The 21,791-nt window shown below is 47.4% G+C and overlaps 1 protein-coding gene across 1 annotated transcript; it reads left to right on the top strand.

Annotated features, from left to right (window-relative positions):
- Positions 1-2,201: 2,201 nt before the first annotated feature.
- Positions 2,202-21,551, top strand: C15H20orf96 (chromosome 15 C20orf96 homolog). Its single transcript, XM_060032812.1, has 10 exons — positions 2,202-2,243; positions 2,814-2,931; positions 10,388-10,500; positions 14,984-15,142; positions 15,621-15,720; positions 16,618-16,775; positions 16,856-16,957; positions 17,118-17,204; positions 17,928-18,046; positions 21,209-21,551. The coding sequence occupies exons 2-10, from the start codon at positions 2,904-2,906 to the stop codon at positions 21,267-21,269; spliced, it is 927 nt and encodes a 308-aa protein (XP_059888795.1). The 5' UTR covers positions 2,202-2,243; positions 2,814-2,903; the 3' UTR covers positions 21,270-21,551.
- The last annotated feature ends 240 nt before the right edge of the window (positions 21,552-21,791 follow it).

Below are 21,791 nucleotides of genomic sequence, written 5' to 3'. Positions count from 1 at the left end.
TGGGAGGGTCTTGATTGGCCAGAGTATCCATGCTGATTGCTTTTGCCATAGCAGTCCCTTCTGTTGACCACAGCGTGCAGTGCTATTTATAACATTTTCCTATGATTTTTAAGAGGGGGAGAAGGTTGGGCGCTCTGGCCTTGTGGTCTATAGTAACATTCCTCTATTAGAGTGTGAGTGCTTTTAAATTATTTGCTCCCTCCAATTTATTTTTTATTTTTTAAATTAATTAATTAATTTCCAATTTATTTTTTAAACTGGAACGCACTTTAAAATCTGTGCTCTATCTAGCAAATCTGGGGTGTGGAGAGAGAACTGGAGTGGGGTAAGCATGGGAGCTGGTACTGTAGTCCCAGAGTGAAAGTGGGGTATATATTTGTACGGGTGGTGGTAGTAGTAAGCAGTCTTATTCCAGATTACTTTGAAGGTATTGCTGACAGATTTGGTTGTGGGATGAGGATGAGTCAAAAGATGAGTTAAGAATGACTGCAGGGGAATTCCCTGGAGGTCCAGGTCCAGTGGTTAGGGCTCCGCGCTGCAGGCAGCATGTTTGATCCCTGGTGGGGGGAAATAAGATCCCTCATGCCGTGTGGTGCGGGAGAGTGGAGGTGGAGAATGAAAAAGAATGACTCCAGAAAAAGAGCTGCCACTTTGAGTTGGGGAAGAATGCTTTTGGGGAAATATTCAATGTTAGAGTTGCCCCTTAGGCGCCCAGGTGGAGATGTTGAATAGGCAGTTGGATTTATGTGTCTGGAATTCAATGGAGAGGCTAGAGAATTGAGTCTGGGAGGCATCTAGAGTTGGCATCTGAAGTCACAAGACCGGAAGGGAGCACAAATGTAGTGAGAATGGACAGAGAAAAAGAGAGGGCTCGGTCTGAGTCCTGGGGCGACCTGGGAGTAAAGGGAGAAGAGGAGAAACCAGGAAAGGAGAAGAGAAGTAGGTAGGAAGCAACACAAGAGAGTGGTTTGCTGGACACCAGTTTAGAAAGTGTGTCAAGGAGGGAGTGATCTGTTGTGTCAAATGCTGCAGACAGGCTCAGTAAGATGAGGGCTGAGAGGTGACCGTGGGGATTAGCAAAACGGAGGTCACTGGTAGTGTTGACAAGGGCAGTTCCAGAGGAGAGGTGGAGAGTGAAAGCCTGACTGAACAGGCGGAAAGGAATGGGAAACAGTAGGCAAACCTCTCTAGAAGTTTTGCTGTAAAGTGAAGCAGAAACAGGAGGGTAGCTGGATGCTAAGTGGTCACTGTTTTTAATAGGAGAAATTAAAATATGTTGGTAAAGCGATGAGAATAATACAGAGGAAGGGGTGATGGAGAAAACGGGGAGAATTGCCCAGGGAATATCATAGAGAAAATGAGTGAGGACAGGATTCAGTGCACAATTGTAGGAATCGGTGTCAGTAGGCAGTTTACACATAGTCTCAGGAGGGAGGCATGTAGGTGGGTAAATGAAGTGATGTGAAATTATGAGTTTACTGAGCCCCGTGATTTTCCTCGTAAAATAGGAAGCAACGTCATTAGCCAAGAGTAAGGATGGAGAAGGAAGCGATGGAGGTTTGCTGAGAGGAGAAATATGACTTGATTCTTTAGCATGATAGGCTGGGCCAGCTGAGGGGAATTTGAAACCACGATGAGAAGAATGTGGAGAGAGCTACTTTTTCCCTTGCGATATTCGTTCCTCTAGGCGCTCGGTAGTCTGCGTCCGTTTCCTTGGAGACCAAGACAGGCAGGCAAGAAAGCGGCAGGTCTCGCTGGGAAGTTTGAGTGGCCTTGGTTACCGCGCGACCCACGCTGAGACAAGGAAGTTGGAGAAGCCGAACAAATAGGCATCCCAAAAAATCGGGGCCCCAAGGCCTCCGGACTCTTCTTCCATTCCCCCTAATGGCGCGCGTCTCTCCGAAGTACGTAAAAGGCGTATGAAGGGGCTGTGGACCGCGCATGCGTGCGCCCAACCTATCTCTGGCTGGGTCCTCGCCGGGTGTTGTCCCAAGGCCTTTTGACCCCGCCCTCCCCACCCCCCCGCCCCATCTCCCGAGCCCCGCCTCTCCCTCGAGCTCTCCAGCCCCTGCTTGGCTTGTGTCCCTAGTGGGTGAGATTTCGGCTTCGAGACCCCATGCCAGTTTCACGTTTGCTGCTTGCATCCCGTGGGTTGGGAATGATGGGAGTTCTTTCCCGCCCCAACACTTTCCAGACTCAACCACGCTGGGATTTGCTCCACAGTCCCCCAGTTCCAGGTTCTGGTGAGTCCAAGAGGGCTAGGTGGTATGTGGGTGGGGCTTGCTGACCCTGGGCTTGCAGTCAGCTTGCTCTCAACGCCCACGGCGGTGACTGTCCTGGGCAATAGAATCCAGAAACCTGAATTCCAGGCCCGGCTCTGTCATGCATTTGCTGTGGGACCCGGGGCGTGGCTCTGAAGCTCAGTTTTCTCACCACCTATCAGGATGTCAGGGTGTATTATGCTGCTCTCTTATTTATCTCTGATTGCTTTCCTGTTGGGTCTTTTCCATGCCTTCTGTTTCTCACAGTTCTTAGCACCTCCCAGCCGATGTGCTTAGTAAATTCTGGCTGGCTGCTGAAAAAGTGATAGCTAACACTTATGGAACACTTACCACATGCTTTACAGATATCATCTTTTGGAATTTTTGTACCAACCTGTGGAGGTAGCTTTTATAATTAGATCCAGTTTACAGATGAGAAAATTGAGGCTCAGAGAGGTAAATCCACTTGGTCAAGGTTACAGATATCTGTAAGGGGGTAAGCTGGGATTTGAGCCCATGAGTTGTGTGACTGATTTGTGTTATGTCTGGTAGGATTATGTTCCATGGCAGCGGTCCAAGCAGAAAGCCAAGCCATCTACTCTGCCTCCAATCCCACGAGCTGTCAACACTCAGAAAAGCAAAATGAAGACCTGGACTACCGTCCAGCCAGGTGGGCAGGGGCACTTGGGTGCTGGTGGAGTTGGGGACAGGATGGAGTGGATGCTCTTGGCCCTTGGTGACAACATTTATATCAGGGTAGGCTAATTGCTATAACAAACAATCCCCAGATTTCAAGTATTGATACAGAAACATATTTCTCATTTATGTCGAAGTACATTTGTGGATCTAGCGGGGAGGGAGTAATCTTTTTCATGTGATCATTCAGGGATCTAGGCTCCTTCACCTTGTGACAATGACATTTTTTAAGGCCTTGAAGTCCTCTGCTGGGTACTTTTGCATCCAGCAGAGAGAGAAGAGAGAGAGCAAGAGTATGGATGATCCTGTGGGTATTTCTTTTTCAGGGCATAGACTTGAAGTGACACACATCACTTCTACTCATATTCCAGTGTCCATAACTCAGTCACATGCCTACCCTTAACCACAAGGGAAGATGGGAAATATAGTCCAGCTATGTGTCCAGGAGGAAAAGAAAACAGGGTTTGGTGAACTTGGGATAATCTCTGCCACATCACTGTCATGCCTTCCAGGGGAGTTCTGAGGCCTTGGCTCAGGCAGACACGGGTTCAGACCTTGGCTCTCCCATCTGCTCTCTTGGGAAAGTGAGAAAGATGAATGAGTTTTTGTTTTCTCATTTGTAAAATGAGGACACTAATCTTTACCTGATAGGATTGTTGTGAGAATTAAATGAGAAGATCTGTGTAAAGCATTGTTATTCAGACCCAACACTCCTTTTAATGACAAATATTACAAATATTTTGTAATATTCCTTTAGTATCCTGAAATAAACTTCATAGATAATATAACCTACCTACATATATAATTTTTAAATATTAATTTAATACCATAACTGTAAAGGAAATGGAAAGTTATTTATAGTTAAATAAAGTATATTTCAGTATGTAAATGCTCAGGATGGAGTCCGTTAGAAGACATTAGAAAGTCTTCAGAAGCTTACTCATAGATGTGGAGTCATGGTGAACATAACAGTTGCAAATGCAGAGTGACACACGGTGGGAAATCAGGGACTCAAAATACCAAGAGGGATTTTTCATTGCAACTGTGATTTCCAAAGTGGTGCCCATCTCTTGGTAAAGTTCTAAACAAAAAAAGCACAATCTTCCCTTGATTGTAGCTGCTTTCTTGGAAAATTCAGCATTATAGTAAAACCCTGAAAAATATTCTTTGTGGCTATATGTAAAACAGAGTCAAGTTCTGGGATCGGATTGTTATAAATAGGGGTTTTACCTATGTCATATCTAGTAGGACTTAGGAGAGTTATGCAGGACAGGAGAATTCTATGTTCTACGGGGTTGTCCTGTTCTGGGGGATATCTTGTGTCCCTGGCCCCCACCTATAGATGCCACTTGGGCCCCCAATGAGAACCCATAGATCCCCCCCCGCCAATATATCTAAAACACCCCTGTCGAGAGTCATTGATATAAAGTGATGAGCACAAGAGCTGGTGGTAGTTTTTTTTTTTTTGCTGTACGCGGGCCTCTCACTGTTGCGGCCTCTCCCGTTGCAGAGCACAGGCTCCGGACGCGCAGGCTCAGCGGCCATGGCTCACGGGCCCAGCCGCTCCGCGGCATGTGGGATCTTCCTGGACCAGGGCCCGAACCCGTGTCCCCTACGTCGGCAGGTGGACTCTCAACCACTGTGCCACCAGGGAAGCCCAAGACCTGGTGGTAGTGACAGAATTTTTGTCTTTGGTCCTAGACCCTATTCAAACAGCATCTACAAGGAAACTCTTGCCCTTTTCTTTCACTGGGGAAGCGGTGAGGTATGTAACAGACACACCCACAAACAGAACAAGAGCAGTTACCGTATACCAAGCACTTACTATGTGCTAGATACTGTTCTCAACACTTTACACCTGTCACTTCATTTAATCTTCCCAACAACCCCATGAGGTGAGTGCTGTTGTTATCACCTCCTCTTACAGATGAGGAACCTGAGGCACAGACAGGTGTAACTCCCAAGGTCACAGGTAGGATGGGCACATCCAGACTGTGATATTTGGCAGTTTGGCTCCAGGACCCACAGTCAACCACTGGAGACATGAAGTAAAAAATAAATGTAAAATGTAAAACAGTAAAACTTTTAGAAAAAAACGTAGGAGAGAAAAATCTTTGGGACTGATGGCCAAGTGAAGAGTTCTTTGACTTTACACAAACAGCTGGATCCATAAAAGAAAAATGAAATAAATGGACAAGTTGGACTTCATCAAAATTTAAGACTTTTGTTCTTTGAAAGACTCTGTTAAGAGTATGAAAAGACAAGCTACAGACTTGGAGAAAATGTTTGCAAACCACATATCTGACAAAGGACTGCTTTGTAGAATATATTGGGAACCATCAAAACTCACTAGAAAACCAATTCAGTTAGAAAATGGGCAAAAGACATGAAGAGGCATTTCACCCAAAGAGGAAATACACATGGTAAATAAGCACGTGAAAAGATGTTCAACATCATTATCCATTAGGGCTATGCAAATTAAACCACAATGAGGTGTCACTGCACACCTATAAGAATGGGTAAAATGGAAAATAGTAGTAACACCAAATGTTGGCAACGAGGAGAAACTGGGTCATGCATACATTGCTTGTGGGTATGTGAAATGGAGCTGCCATTCTGGAAAAGAATATGGCAGTTTCCTATGAAACTAAACACACATTTCCCATAATGATCCAACAATTGCACTCTTGGGCATTTGTTCCAGAGACGTGAAACTTATGGTCACACAAAAACCAGTGCAAGAGCATATCCAAAAGGATAAAATACCTTAGGTAGGAATAAACCTACCTAAGGAGACAAAAGACCTGTATGCAGAAAACTATAAGACACTGATGAAAGAAATTAAAGATGATACAAACAGATGGAGGGATATACCATGTTCTTGGGTTGGAAGAATCAACATTGTGAAAATGACTATACTACCCAAAGCAATCTACAGATTCAATGCAATCCTTATCAAACTACCACTGGCATTTTTCACAGAACTAGAACAAAAAATTCCACAATTTGTATGGAAACACAAAAGACCCTGAATAATAAAGCAATCTTAAGAAAGAAAAATGGAGTTGGAGGAATCAGGCTCCTTGACTTCAGACTATACTATAAAGCTACATTAATCAAGACAGTATGGTACTGGCACAAAAACAGAAATATAGATCAATGGAACAGGATAGAAAGCCCAGAGATAAACCCATGCACATATGGTCACCTTATCTTTGGTAAAGGAGGCAAGAATATACAGCGGAGAAAAGACAGCCTCTTCAATAAGTGGTGCTGGGAAAACTGGACAGCTACATGTAAAAGAATGAAATTAGAACACTCCCTAACACCATACACAAAATAAACTCAAAATGGATTAAGGACCTAAATATAAGGCCAGACACTATAAAACTCTTAGAGGAAAACATAGGCAGAACACTCTATGACATACATCACAGCAAGATCCTTTTTGACCCACCTCCTGAAATGAAAATAAAAACAAAAATAAACACATGGGACCTAATGAAACTTAAAGGCTTTTGCACAGCAAAGGAAACCATAAACAAGATGAAAAGACATCCCTCCGAATGGGAGAAAATATTTGCAAATGAAGCAACTGACAAAGGATTAATCTCCAAAATTTACAAGCAGCTTATGCAGCTCAATATCAAAAAAACAAACAACCCAATACAAAAATGGGCAGAAGACCTAAACAGACATTTCTCCAAAGAAGATATACAGATTGCTAACAAACACATGAAAGGATGCTCAACATCACTAATCATTAGAGAAATGCAAATCAAAACTACAATGAGGTATCACCTCACACCAGTCAGAATGGCCATCATCAAAAAATCTACAAACAATAAATGCTGGAGAAGGTGTGGAGAAAAGGGAACCCTCTTGCACTGTTGGGGGAAATGTAAATTGATACAGCCACTATGGAGAACAGTATGGAGGTTCCTTAAAAAACTAAAAATAGAACTACCATACAGCCCAGCAATCCCACTACTGGGCATATACCCTGAGAAAACCATAATTCAAAGAGTCATGTACCACAGTGTTCATTGTAGCTCTATTTACAATAGCCAGGACATGGAAGCAACCTAAGTGTCCATCGACAGATGAATGGATAAAGAAGATGTGGCACATATATACAATGGAATATTACTCAGCCATAAAAGGAAACGAAATTGAGTTATTTGTAGTGAGGTGGATGGACCTAGAGTCTGTCATACAAAGTGAAGTAAGTCAGAAAGAGAAAAACAAAGACCGTATGGTAACACATATATATGGAATCTATAAAAAAATAAAGGTTCTGAAGAATCTAGGGGCAGGACAGGAATAAAGATGCAGATGTAGAAAATGGACTTGACACTGGGAGGGGGAAGGGTAAGCTGGGACAAAAAGAGAGTGGCATGGACATATGTACACTACCAAATGTAAAATACATAGCTAGTGGGAAGCAGCCACATAGCACAGGGAGAGCAGCTTGGTGCTTTGTTACCACCTAGAAGGGTGGGATAGGGAGGGTGGAGGGAGATACAAGAGGGAGGAGATATGGGGATATATGTATATGTATAGCTGATTCACTTTGTTATACAGCAGAAACTAACACACCATTGTAAAGCAATTATACTCCAATAAAGATGTTAAAAAAAAAAAGACGATGTGGTGTGTATACACACACAGACGCGCGCGCACACACACGCACACACACACACACACACACACACAGGAATACTACACAGCCATAAAAAAGAATGAAATAATGCCATTTGCAGCAACATGGATGGACCTAGAGATTACCATACTAAGTGAAGTGAATCAGAAAGACAAATATCGTATGATATCATTTATATGTGGAACCTAAAATATGATACAAATGAACTTATTTACAAAACAGAAACAGACTCACAGACATAGAAAACAAACTTATGGTTACCAAAGGGGAAAGGTGGGTGTAGAGATAAATTAGAAGTTTGGGATTAGCAGATACAAACTAGTATATATAAAATAGATAAACAACAAGGTCCTACTGTATACCATAGGGAATTATATTCAATATCTTGTAATAAACTATAATGGAAAAGAATATGAAAAGTATATATATATATATATAACTGAATCACTTTGCTGTACACCAGAAACTAAGACAACTTGTAAATCAACTGTACTTCAATTTTAAAAAGTGAAAAAAAAAAAAAAGTGCATGAAAGTTCCAGAGTAGCCTTATTCATAATACCCCCAAACTGGAAACAATCCAGTTGTCCTTTAATGAGTGAGTAGTTAAACAAACTATGGTGGGCTTCCCTGGTGGTGCAGTGGTTGGGAGGCCGCCTGCCGATGCAGGGGACACGGGTTCGTGCCCCGGTTTGGGAGGATCCCGCATGCCGCGGAGCGGCTGGGCCCGTGAGTCATGGCCGCTGAGCCTGCGCGTCCGGAGCCTGTGCTCTGCAACGGGAGAGGCCGCAGCAGTGAGAGGCCCGCGTACCGCAAAAAACCCCCAAACAACAACAACAACAACAACAAAAAACAAACGATGGTACATCCATTCCATAGCATGTAGTACTGTTCAGCAAGAAGAAGGAAAGAACTTTTGATACATTCACTAACTTGGATGAATCTCCAGAGAATTATGCTGAGTGAAAAAAGCCTATCTCAGAAGTGACATACTGTATGATTCCATTTGTATAACCATCTGGGAATGACAGAATTTGTAGAAATGGAGAACAGATTAGTGATTGACATAGGTAGGGGGAGCATGGAAGGGGAGGAAGTGGGTGTGGCAATAAAAGGCAGCATAAGAGATCCTTGTGGTTGTGGAAATGTTCTGTCTTTCAGTGTTCTGGTTGTGATATCGTACTTAGTTTTGCAAGATGTTACGGTCGGGAAAAATTGGGTTAAGGGAACATAGGGTTTCTCTTCATTATTTCTTAAGTAAATGTAATCTGAATTTATTTAAAAATAAAAAGTTTAATTACAAAAATAATAAATCAGGGCTACCACCATTAATGAAAAGAAATACTCCTTATTAAAGAAATAAATCTTGCTAAGTATTTAAGTTCAGCTTACAAATGTTATAATTTTTAAAAACCCTTGTGAAGGGGGTTTTGGAAGTTGGTTAATTAAATTCTCCTAAATCGTTTAAGCCACCTTTAAAATTTAATATATTCACTTTCATTTTCAAAGAGTTCACTTGTTCTGATGAACAAAACCATTGGGTATTTAATGTAATTCTTGTATATCTAATAAATAAACTTCTAAATATGGATAATCTTATGTTCATTTAAAAATTGTAATTTATACACATTTAATAAGAGTGTATTAAACCTTTCAACTCAAGACAAATCTAAATCAAAATCTCACTTACACATTTTAAATTAGAACCACAAAATTAATCTATTAATCACTCCATCTCTCAAACAATACAATTCAATACCAGATACATACAGATAATTCATAACTTTAACACAAAATTACTCTAATTTTACTTTGTCACTTCAACACTTAATACTAAATTAAGGATATTGATCCATAAAAGAAATAATATTTTTCAAAAATGAACTGGGTTGCACCTCCAACAGAGATGTTGGCGGGGGCTGACAAGGCAGCAGTAGCGTTTGTGGTCATCTGTGTGATTTGCCTCATAACTGCGCAGGATGCGTGGAGAGGAGGCAGGCATTCTCAGAACATGCCCTCCTAATGCCTTCTTCCGATCTGAATTATTTTCGTGTACTTCTCATCCGGCAGGACCACAGCTTTTACAGGTATTCCGGAGACAGCTGGTTAGCATTTTGCACGGCTCCTGTGCCTTTATCTGATGCTGTGGTCCTGATCCCAATTCTCAGGTCATTGGTAATAACAGTGACAGCTAGTAATTTATATTTAGCACTGAATATGGGTTAGGCACTATTCCAAATACTTTATAGTAACTTCTTTTTTAATTTCACTACAACTCTGTGAGGTAGGCATGATGATTATTTCTGTTTTACAGATGGGAAAGCTGAGGGACAGAGAGGTCATGTGACCTACCTAAGGTCATATAGCTAGTAGAAGGCAGAATTCAGATTCAAACCCAGGCTGTCTGCTTCATTAGTTGTTGCTATTAACCCCTACCCCTTCTGAGCTTGCCACCGGCCAGCTTGGTGGGAGAGATTGGGGATGTCTGGCCATCTCCTGCTGCTACCCCTCTCCTCCCCTCTGTTCAACCCCACCGTCACTGTGGTATGTGGAAGTCTCCTGGGCTTCTCTGTCCGTTATAACAAGGCTCAGAGTGGGGCCTGGGAGCTAACTGATGGATGTGAGCTTCATTCCTCAGTCTCACTGTCGTACATTATAAGGACATGAGTGGATGGCATTGGGGTTTCTCATGGCTGGTGCCTTCTCTGGGACCTGACCCCAGACCTGCCTCTACCCTCACACTCTCTCTGTCCTTTCCTATACCCTAGGGTTGCAATCCAAGCCCACCTTGTGGATGACAAGTCAGCCGAGGAATCCACTAGAACTGCGCAGAGGAAAGTTGGACTCGGGGAAGACACAGACCAAAATCCGACTAGTGAGAGTATGACGAGCATCTTTCCGCAGGCACCAGGGCCCAGGGCAGGGGGCGGGGGATGGTGATAGCAAACACGCACTGAGCACTTCATGGGTGCCTGACTTGACCCCTCATCCCCACAGCAACCCCGTGGGCACGCTTATCATCATCCCTCTTCTCCAGATGGGGAAACCGAGGTGCAGGGAGATGACACAGACCACGCAGCTAGAAAATGCAGTACCAGGGGTCAAAGCCAGTTAGGCAAACAGCAGTTTGCCTTTGTTTTTGTATTTTTTGGCCGCGCTGCAAGGCATGTGGGATCTTAGTTCCCTGACCAGGGATCGAACCTGCGCCCCCTGCATTGGGAGCACAGAGTCTTTTTTTTTTTTTTTTGGGGAGCACAGAGTCTTAACCACTGGACCACTAGGGAAGTCCCTTGCCTTTGTGTTTAAGACTCAGGAAAATGATCAGAATCACTTTTTTTTTTTAACATTAATGACTGCAATGCATTAAAACATGAAATATATGAACATCTATGAAAGAACAAATAAAACCAACTCGCTGTTCACCTTTGGAGGATCCCAGGGAAACAAATCACTAATTTTTTTTTTTTGACTTAAAACAATAGAAATTTATTGTCTCACAGTTCTGGAGGCCAGAAGTCCAAGATCAATGTGTTGGCAGGACTGTGCTCCCTCTGAGCAGAATCACTTTTTATTTTACTGCATTAGGAACACAATTTAGTGGCTTGTTCCTTTTAAAATTTCCAGTAAATTAGCCTTTTACGGAATACAGTGCATCTTAAAGCAAGGCTTAGGAGCTTACTATTAAAAATTTTCACATCAACTAATAGAACTTTTGATAATTGATTTTCTTACCATCCATTGTTTTTTTATGGCTTCTGAACATTGTTTCAAAGTATTTGAAATGACTAGAAGAAGAGGGGGCTTTTGTGTCCATAGGAGAAAGTAAAATACCAAATACTATAAATACTACAAAATACTATAGAAGAATTCTTAACTTCTTCAGGAAAGTTTTTAATATGAGTCAATGAACAATGACTGTTATATAAAGAAATAGGGAAAAATGTATTTGCCTTGAAACCTTTTTTTTCCTTTAACCTTCAATTTTGCAAAAATGGTTTAGAGGCAGCCCTGCATTCGTAAAGTAGGAACTCATATTTCTGATGTTATTTTTTTTATTTTTATTTTTTTGCGGTATGTGGGCCTCTCACTGTTGTGCCCTCTCCCATTGCGGAGCACAGGCTCCGGGCGCGCAGGCTCAGCCACCGTGGCTCACGGGCCCAGCCGCTCCATGGCATGTGGGATCTTCCCGGACCGGGGCACGAACCCGTGTCCCCTGCATTGGCAGGCGGACTCTCAACCACTGTGCCACCAGGGAAGCCCTCTGATGTTATTTTTATCCTGACTTTAGAAGGGTTTATGTGTTTTTGTTTGAAACATGAACTTGGACAATTGGCTCTAAAAATTGTGCTCCTAACCAGTTCCTAATACTGTCTCTTGTAATCATTCATTTGTTTAGTCAACAAATATTTGAGCACCTACTATGTGCCAGACTCTGTTCTAGGTGTGGGGATTCACCAGTGATGTGGACTCTGACCTTAGGGAGCTCACATTCTACTCGGGGAGACAGACAATAAGTAAGACAGATAAAAATGTAATATGTGTAGTGAGGGTTAAGAGCTATGAAGAAGTGTGAAATAAGGTTAGGGGCTTAAGAGGCACAGAGGATGGAGTGGCCATGCCTGTTTTAGGAGGGTGGTCAGGGAAGGCTGCTAAGGTGGTGACATCTGAGGGGGAATGTTCCAGGCCAAGAAGCTGGAAGTGCAAAGGCCCTGAGGTTGGTGTGAGGTCAGTGATGGGCCAGGTGATGAGGAAGAAAGATGGTGGGCTGTGGGGGGAAGGAGATAGCTTGTATACAGCCCTGTAGTCCATGATTAGGCTTTGTGTTTGCATAGAGTAAGGCAGGAAGACCCTGGAGGATTCTGAGTAGAGTGGGGAAATGATCTGACTTAGATTTTCACAGGAGTCCTTGGGCTGCTGCTGCTGTGTGCAGAACGGGCTGTGGGGGCAAGGGGGAAACAGAGCAAGGGAGTAGAAATGACTCAGTTGGTGTGTTCTTGGATATGAAGTAGGATCCTGACTCTGCCCCTCAGCCTTAGGACAGTCACTTACTCGATCAACAACTCCTGAGAGAATGCCTACGATATGCCAGGCACCAAGCCGGGTGTTGGAGACACAGCCGTGAACACAGCCCTTAGAATCTGTGCTATGATGGAGCTTATACTTTAGTGGGGAGACACATAATAAATGAATTTAAACCCCCAAGGAATAGTACTCATCAGTTTATTCAACCCATACTTATGGAGCTCCAGGCACTGTCCTGTGTCCTGGAGATACATACAGCTGTGACGAAACAACCAAAGCCCCTGCCCTCCTGGCTGTAAAATTCTAGTTGAGTAGACAGACACGAAACAAGATAATAAGAAAAACATGTTATGCTTGGTAGTGATGAGTCCTAGGAGAAAAATAAATTGGGAAAAGGGAAGACATAATTACAAACTGTAATTATGTAATTACAAATTGGGTAAGGGTCAGGACGGCACAAAGTAGGGTTTCTACCCTAGAGCTGGTGGTCAGGGAAGATCCATTTCTAGAGCAGAGGTCATTAATTCTACACTTTATCAGAATCACCTGGGAGTGGGGCTCAGTGGGCCCGAGACTCAAGAGGCTGGCATTTTTCACAAGATGCTTCTGGTCCCTGTGGGCCATATTTGGAGATGTTTTGGTCTGGAGATGTGAAGGCAAGATGGTGGAGTGGCTAGGAGCCCAGACTTCAAGGACAACGGCTCTGCGATGGGTGACCTTGGGTAAGGTACTGCATCTCTCTGACCCTCAAGTTCTGCTTCTCTAAAGTGGGGATAATAATAGTCCCAAGTGGGCTTCCCTGGTGGCGCAGTGGTTGAGAGTCCATCTGCCGATGCAGGGGACACGGGTTTGTGCCCTGGTCTGGGAAGATCCCACATGCCGCGGAGCGGCTGGGTCCGTGAGCCATGGCCACCGAGCCTGCGCGTCCGGAGCCTGTGCTCCGCAACGGGAGAGGCCACAACAGTGAGAGGCCCGCGTACCGCAAAAAAAAAACCAAAACCAAAGCCAAAAATAATAGTCCCAAGTGAGGTAGGGCATGGGAAGTGCTTAGCACACTTTAGGGTTCATAATACGTACTCTGTGCGTTTGCACTATTACTCATTATCGCGTGAGGAATATGGCAGCTGAGGGCTAGGAAGAGGTAGTTTCTAGCAAAGGACAGAGAAATGAAGAACAGAAGGAATAAAGCAGAGAGCACATAGCCTGGCAGAGGCGGAGGGTGAGAACCGGTGAGAATGGTGACTCGTCCCTGGGTGTGCGAGACGCGCCACTAAGCGGCTTGACTGTGAATATTACCTCATCTGTTTTTTATAGCAGCAACTCTCTGAAGCCGGTATTAGTTTCCTAACATACGGAATGAGTAGAGCAGGGTTCTGGGAGGCTAACTAACGTGCCCAGGTTCCCTTAGGTGGGAAGTGGCAGAGCTGGCATTTGAACCAAGGTGTGTCGAGGCCTAACATCCAAGTCTTGATCGCTGTGAGGTTCAGCCCGCCTTGCGGCCTTAGGCCCACTCAGCTCCTCATCTTAATGTAGTGGAAAGATAGACATTGGGAGTTGGAAGTCTGCCTTTCGAGTTCCGGTGCCACTACTTCCTGTCTGTGCAACTTTGGGGCAGTCATGTAACCCGCCTGAACATCCATCCACCTATCAGTAAAATAGAGCTGGGGAACAGAGGGTTGTTGGAGGGTAAGCTGATACCCTGAGCCGCCTGCTGAGTGAGGCACCCTCAGCGATTGTTCTTGTTGTTATTATTATTGTAGGTTATGTGTACCTGCTTGGGGGCCCTTAGGCAAGTCCCTTAATCCCTTAGAGGCTCATTCTTTTCCCAGGGGCTGTTGTATGAAACAGTCCTCACTCAGCTCAGCTGCCTGACGAGAAATGGTAGCGATTATCATCCACTCTGCCTCTCCTGCTTCTTCTCCAGACAAGGCCCATATCCTCGGCCATCTTCTTTCCTACTTGGGCGTTTTCTATTATTGCTAGTACTATATAGTTCATCGATTCTAAGAAGCCATTGATAATAAGGTGTACCTTTATCTTAATTACCCACTAATAAAATATTTGTCAATTAGACCGTAACACGCCACCAACTGTAAGATATAGCCCCACCTCAGAGTGTAAAATTATGGGAAAATGGGTGTTTCAGAAAGGATGAAATAATTCAAGGTGCTCTGACCCGCAGACAATGGGGAACCGCCGCCCAGCTCGGGTGGCATTTACCAGTCGAGGCCACAAGGGGGCGGATTGCGGCGGGAGGGAAGTGGTCCCTAGGCTCCCGGAGGTTCCGGCCAGCTCCGCGCATCACGTAACACTGCCCCCTTTCCCTGTTCCTCCGCTTGCAGACGATGCTCAGGAACCGGCGAACCGCGCACCAGGAGCTCTGCAACCACGAGGACTTCCTCACCAAGCTCTGTGGGGAACTGATCAAGACCATCCAGGACACGGACGACAGCTCGGCCCTGAAAGTGCGGGTGATGCTGCAGCAGGAGGACGTCTTCACGGTGAGCCCCCACCGTGGCCCCGCAGCCCTGCCTCTGCCCTGCGTTGCGGTCCAGCCCGCGACGCCGCCCTCCTGAGCGCTTGGGCGCCCTCTCCTGCTTTCTCCCGGCCTCTCCCGGCCCATTGCGCAAGCTGCTTCCTCCATGTGGAGGATACATCTCTTACACACTCCGGCCCCCCACCCCACCCCCCGCCCACCTACCTGGGCTTTGGAATCAGACTGGGGGTGGCGGGGGGTGGGGACTCATCCCCATCAGCACTTACTAGCTGGAAGAGTTTGGGTTAACCTCTGAGCCCTGTAAAACTGGGGCACAACTGCACCCACCCCGAAGAGGAGTTGTGCCTGGCACACAGTATGTGTGGGGCTGGGTTTGGAGACTCCTCTGAGGAAGTGCTGAGTCCTCTGACAGTCCGTGCTTTGGCCGCACCAGTGGAGGCTTGGGGTGAGCTGACCCCCCTCCCCGCCCCCCGCTCCCACAGACCATCGCTGACATCTTGGAGTACTCAAACAAGAAGAAGCTGCACCAGATGAAGTGTGAGCTTCAGGAATGGGAGGAGAAGGAGGAATCCAAGATACACAGTAAGAATCCCTGGGGCTGACTCCCTGACCCTCGCCTGGCCCTCTGTGGAGGTCAGCCGCCGGGCATTCCCCTTGCACCTCCCTTTCGGAAACCATCAGGCCCATCACCTCCCTTCTGCTAAGATGCACAGCTGACAGCTTACTCATCAAGCACTTAGCGCTTGCAGGCCCTACGTGCTTTGTTTTTATGGGCTCACTCTCCGTCGTTCCGACTACCTGTAAGGCAGGGAAGTTTTTCTTTTCTCCCGTTTTACAGATGAGGCAACTGAGGGTAAGGGAAATGAAGTAGCCTGTTGAAGGTTATACAGCTAGGAGCCAGCATCCAATCCCAGCCTCCCTCTTTCTTGCCAGCGTCCCTCTGGGAGTCAGTGGCTGGAATAGGTCACTGGCCACAGACCTGCTGAGCCTGTGGTTTCTTTCCCCTGAGCAGACTAGAAGCCTTCTGAGGGGAGGGGCAGTGTGTCAGGCAGCCTCAGACGCTGGGGATCCCCTCCATGGAGGGTGGCAGGATAGACTGTCTTAATCCTGCCCTGGTCATGTCTTGGGAGCCAGTGTTGCCGCATTTCACTGGGCTCATTGCCTTGGGAGCGTGTGTATGAGGGGACTGAGGTCCAGAGAGGGAGGGTCTTGGTGAGGGTCATGCAGTGGCATTGGCAGAGCCGGGGCTTGCCGAGGGATCTTGCACTGGGATAGTTTCTTTCCTACCCAGTACTGCCTCTTCTCCTGTGAAGGTAAAGAGCTCTCTAGGGGCTTAACTGTCCACCACCTCCCAGCCTTGTGTGAACTTGCTGCAGCCCAGACCCCAATTCATTGGTCAAGGAGAGCTTTGCCTCTTGGGTCTCCCCAGGGGGGTTCTTGAGGGAGGATCCTGCCTTCTGTCCCTCCTGATCTCTTCAGACCTGGAGCAGCAGGTGGAACAGCTGGATGCCAAGATCGAGAAGGTCCACAAGAAAGTGAGCTTCATGAGCACTTACATGGACCGTGAGTATCCCATCAAGTCGGTCCAGGTTGCCAACCTTGTGCGCCAGCTGCAGCAGGTGAAGGACAGCCAGCAGGTAGGTGAGCCCATGGCCTTGCCTCGCCAGACCATGTGGGAGGCAGGGCTGGTGGCCAACACCCTCCTGCTGACCCCCAGGATGAGCTGGATGACCTCAGTGAGATGTGCAGAATGGTCCTGGCATCTATGTCCAACCAGATTCAGAATAAGAAAAAAAACCTACTGAGGTCTCTGGTGGTGGTGAGTAGCCAGCCACTGTGGCAGGTATCCAGGTCCTGCCCCCAGCCCTGCTTTTTTCCCTGTCCTCTGCCTCCAGGCCCCCCCCACACCCACCATGCTACCCAGTGCATGGTCGCCCCTGGGGCCAGACTTGGGGGCCAGACCTCTCCTTCCTCTGCAGAAAGTCCAGCATGCTCATCAGGAAACGCTCCTGCAGAAGACTTGGAATAGCCAGCTCATACTGAAATACATGGACAAGTTCCGAGAAGTGAGTGGGCAGCAAAGGTGGTCGTCACCCCTGTGCTAGAGCAGGAGGGTGGGTGGTCCCCAGGACCTGTGGGAGTCAGGCTTGTCCGGATGTGGCGCTCATGAGGTCTCTGACTCTGGTGTTAGCCTTCCTGCTTGGCAGTGCCATTAGTGCCACTTGTCATTCATCTGAGAAGGGGATTCGTGCTGGCCTAGGGTTTGCCTCATTAACAACACCGCCAGCCATGACCCAGCAGCACCATCGCCAAGCATCACCACATGACCATCACTTTAATTTCACTACCCAGCCCCGGTCTCCACCTCTTTAATTCTTGTCATTGACCGTCACTCATGACCATGTTAATGAAATCCACCATCACCACCCTCTCGCGGTAATTTTCGTGATCTTGCACCTTCATCAGTTATCCGAGTGAATGGCCTTCATCACCTCCACCAGCCCCCGCTAATTCTCACTGTCAAGCGCTGCCACCCATTTGCAACCTGTCTCCCTTCTCCACGATCCCCTCACCCTTAACCGGAACCATCAAACATCGTCGGTAACTTGTGAGCCAGCCCTGCCCTACACAGCAAGGACCCCCGTCTGGAGTCTGGAAGTCCCAGTGACAAAAGTGACAAAGCCCAGGCCATTTCTGTAGATGAATGAGCAGTAATCCTTGTTCACTTTGCCCTTTTCTCCCTTTGGTCGGGGAATGTTTCGTTTCTCACTTTCCCCTGCTCTCCTCAGCTTATAGACCACTTTGAGGAGGAAATACCCATATTAAGGGCGGAGGTGGAGCAGCTCCAGTTTCAGATCTGGGAACCCCGAGAGACTGTGTTTGCGGACGTTCTGCTTCGGAGATCCAAGTATGTGATCCTTGTGTAGCTACCTCTTAAACTAGCCACGCTCTGGACTCGAAGAAGCTCTCTGTTCTCGGGGAAGGCAGCCTGGTGGAGGAGGCAGGAGGCTGGGTTTTTGCCTTGGCTTTGCCCCTGACTGTGTAGCAGATGTGACCTTTCCCATCTTTGGGCCTTAGTGTCCCATCTCTGCACAGCAGGCTGAGTTAGGTAATCTCTCCGGACCCTTCCAATTCCACATTCCACGTTTCAACCAAGTGGGTCCGCCCCTAAGCTCCTGGGGTGTTCAGGAAGACAGTGTTGAGTGGGGTGGTCGGCTCCAGAGACGAATGGCCTGGAAGGCACACTGCAGGGAAAGAAGGGTGTTCTCTCCGTGGGGCAGAATTCTGGGCCCCAAAGGAAGGACTTCCCTTCTTCCAAAACCAGTTCTCTGCCTGCCCTCCCTTGGGTCAGGCCCTCTGGGTCTGAGGGTGAGGATCCCACCAGGCCACGCCTCTCTATGTGGGGCAGATCTTACCATCTGCAAATTATTTTTCTTCTTCTTAGCTTCTATGTCTATCTCCTTCTCTTCCTCTCCCCTTCTTTCCTCCTCCTCTACCTCCTATTCTTCATTCTCCTCTTATTTTCCTTAAAAAGTACTGTCAAGTTTATGATGTGCCTATGGAGTGCCAGGCACTGTGAGTGCCAGTAACCCTTCGCTCTACCACCATGGAGCCAAGGAGGGGACCAGACATTCATCGATAACGAGCCACCGGCAAAGGTCCCGCGGCAACTGACCCCAGAGCTGCTGAAGCAGAGGCATAGACGTGGCGCTGGCAGAGCGTAGCCCGGACAGAGAGGAGTCTGGAGGGTCAAGAGAGGTTTCCCTGAGAATGTGACAGTCTAAACCAAGGTCTGAAGGATGATGCATAGAAGTTCACTGGGCAAAAGGGGCTGAAGGGGGAAACTGAAGGAAGAACATTTCCAGGTGGTGGTGCTGGCGTCTTGGGGGTGTGGTGAGTAGGCACCGTCGTCCTTATCTGAGCTCTGAACACATTGAAATAAGACTGAAAGGAGCGAGGCAGACACGGGCCAGACGCTCACTTTTATTCTGATGAAGCTGATTTTAGAGAAGGTAGCAACAGCTTCTACCTCCAGATATCTTGGCTTCTGAATAGTGAACCCAGAATTAGGCAAGTCGAGCTCCTTGGTCAGCTGTGTTGGAGCAGAGGAGAGTGTCGTCCTTGCAGGCTGCTCGTGGCTGAGAGGGAACAGGGCATCCATGCCCCATCCTATTCTCCAGACTCACTGTTCAGGTCGTTGTACCCCTTTCCAGGGGCAGAGTGAGTAAAGCGAGGCCAGGAGCAGTATGCCTGCTGCTGCCCCTCCACGGGCAGGGAGACACCGGGAATGGGAAGACGCTTTCTCCTCCTAAAACGTGGGAGGGGCGCATCCCTAGGCAGAGCTTCTCCAACCAGAACGTGCACAGGAATCCCCTAGAGATCTCGTTACAAAGCAGATGCTGAACCGGTAGGTCTGGAGTGGGGCTAAGGAGTCAGCATTTCTAAGAAGCTCCTGGGTGAGGCTGACGCTGCCAGTCCCTGGGTCACAAGCCGAGCAGTGAGGCTGTGGAGCATGTGTGGTAGGAGGGAACTTGATGTTTACCAGGGGCTGAATGAGGCTGGAATGCAGAGTGGTGGGGAGAGTAACGGGGAGGAAGCAGGACAGCTCAGCCCCTAGGAACCGCCACGCAGGGCCCGGTAGACCGAGGGAAGAGTTTGGTACTTGACCCTGAAAGCCAAGAAATTGTAAGCTGAGTGGTGACATCAGATTTGCATTCCAAGAAGAGTTACTTTGAAAAGAGGGTGGAGGAGATATTGGAGAGGGGCCAGAGGAGGTGCTGGGAGTCTGGTTGGCAATCGTGTGTGTGGGGGGGGGGGTCGGGAGTGGCTTGGCCAGGGTGGGTGGCAGAAGAGAGAGGAGAGATGGATGGAGTGGAGAAGAATTGAAGAAGGTAAACCCGTAGGCCTTGGTGATATTTGGATGTGGGAAGTCAAGGACAGGGAGGTGTCAAGAATGACCCCTGGGTTTCTGGCTTTTGTCACAGGGTGGGTAGTGGTACCAGATCCAGAGAGAGGGAAGGCTGGGGCCGGGGGGTAAAGGATGCTTACGCAGGTCAGTCTGCAGTTGACTGGGACACTGAGTTTAATTTACAGAGACCTCAGCGTGGAGCTGTCAGCTAGGCAGTTGGGGGTACGAGTGTAGATATCAGAAGACAGATACTGACTGGAGATGAAAATTTGGGCATTGCCAGTACAGACATGCATTTTTTTTTTTACTATTATTTTGAACAATTTCAAATATACAGAAAAGTCCAGAGAGTATTATGATGAATACCCAGTTACCCATCTAGATTTAGAAATAGTTATATTTTTGTCATATTGGCTTCATCTTCATTTCTTCCTTGTTCTTTCTTCTGAAATGTTGTAAATTGCAGACATCCTGACATTTCATGTCTAAATCCTTCAGCGTGCGTCAGTATGTACCATGAGAGTGGGTGAGAGAACTGGGAGGGAGAATGTAATCCTGGAGCCTTGGAAATGTTCGTGCTGGTCACTGAGATGGGAAGATAGTGCAGATGGGAACCCACTGCTCTCGCTACTGTTACGGAAAGAATAATGCCTGTCATTTACTGAGCACTTATTACATGCTGGCCTGGTCTCATTTAATCTTCCCATCAGTGACTGAAGGTGGACCCTCCCCCCTTGACAGATGAGGAAACGAGGCTCGCCTGGGGTCTGTCACATAGTGAGTGCTTGTTACATAGGTGCCCAGTGATGTGCAGAGGCTCAGAGGGGAGAAGCAGTGTGCTCAAGGTGACACAGAGTTAGGCTTCCAAACCAGTCATCCTGACTCCAGAGAGAGCGCTCGTCCTGAGGGGCCCCAGCACTTCAGAGCTGAGCTCTTGTTTCCTCTTGGCCTCAGAGCTCTGTGGGGCAACATGAGTCCTGCCAAACCAGTTCCTTTTCCATTTGGACGCGCGCGTGTGTGTGTGTGTGTGTGTGTGTGTGTGTGTGTGTGTGTGTTTGCTGTAAGGTCACAGGTTGTGTTCCTCTGAGGCCGTGCTCCCCTACCTGCAGCTCTGGCACCCCTGCTTGGTGTCTCATACCCCTCTTTGCTGTTTCCTACCAGGTGCACCCCTAACATGGACATCATCCTCAACGTCCCTGTGGAAGAGCTGCTGCCCTTCTAGATGGCGGGGCGATGGGCCACCCCTCCCTCCCTGGTCTCTTCCCCACACCCAGAGCCTTGAGTTCTCTCCTTCCAAGCCCACGTCCCCATCCAGACCCTGGTCTGCAGTTCCTTCCTTCCTCACGCTCCCTCCCTCCGTCCTTTCCTCCCTTGCGTGCTTCCTGTTTCCTGTCCGCTTCCTGCTTCCTTTCCACTTCCTGCGTCCCCTCTCCCTCCATGCTTTTGGTTGGTGCTTCTACCTGAGCCAGGTAGGAATTCCTAGTCAAGTCCTTTTTACCAATAAAGCTGGGTTTGCCTTTTGCCAGTGCCTGGGGCTTCCTGAGAAGCCTAGGCAGAAGTGGATTTTGTCTTAAGATTAGGGGTGGGCAACTGTGCTGCCTGCATCTGGGGCCCCAAACTTCTTGAGAAGTGCTGGAGCGCCGCCCCCTGCCTGAGGCTCCATGGTTCTGTGGCTCCGGGCCACCCCCTCCCTGGTGCAGTGCGACTCCAGTTTCTCACCTGATTTGTGCCCAGACCTGTTGAG

This window comes from Delphinus delphis, chromosome 15, assembly GCF_949987515.2.
Source record: "Delphinus delphis chromosome 15, mDelDel1.2, whole genome shotgun sequence".
Lineage (NCBI taxonomy): Eukaryota > Metazoa > Chordata > Mammalia > Artiodactyla > Delphinidae > Delphinus > Delphinus delphis.
This window is presented reverse-complemented; position numbering and strand designations above follow the sequence as displayed.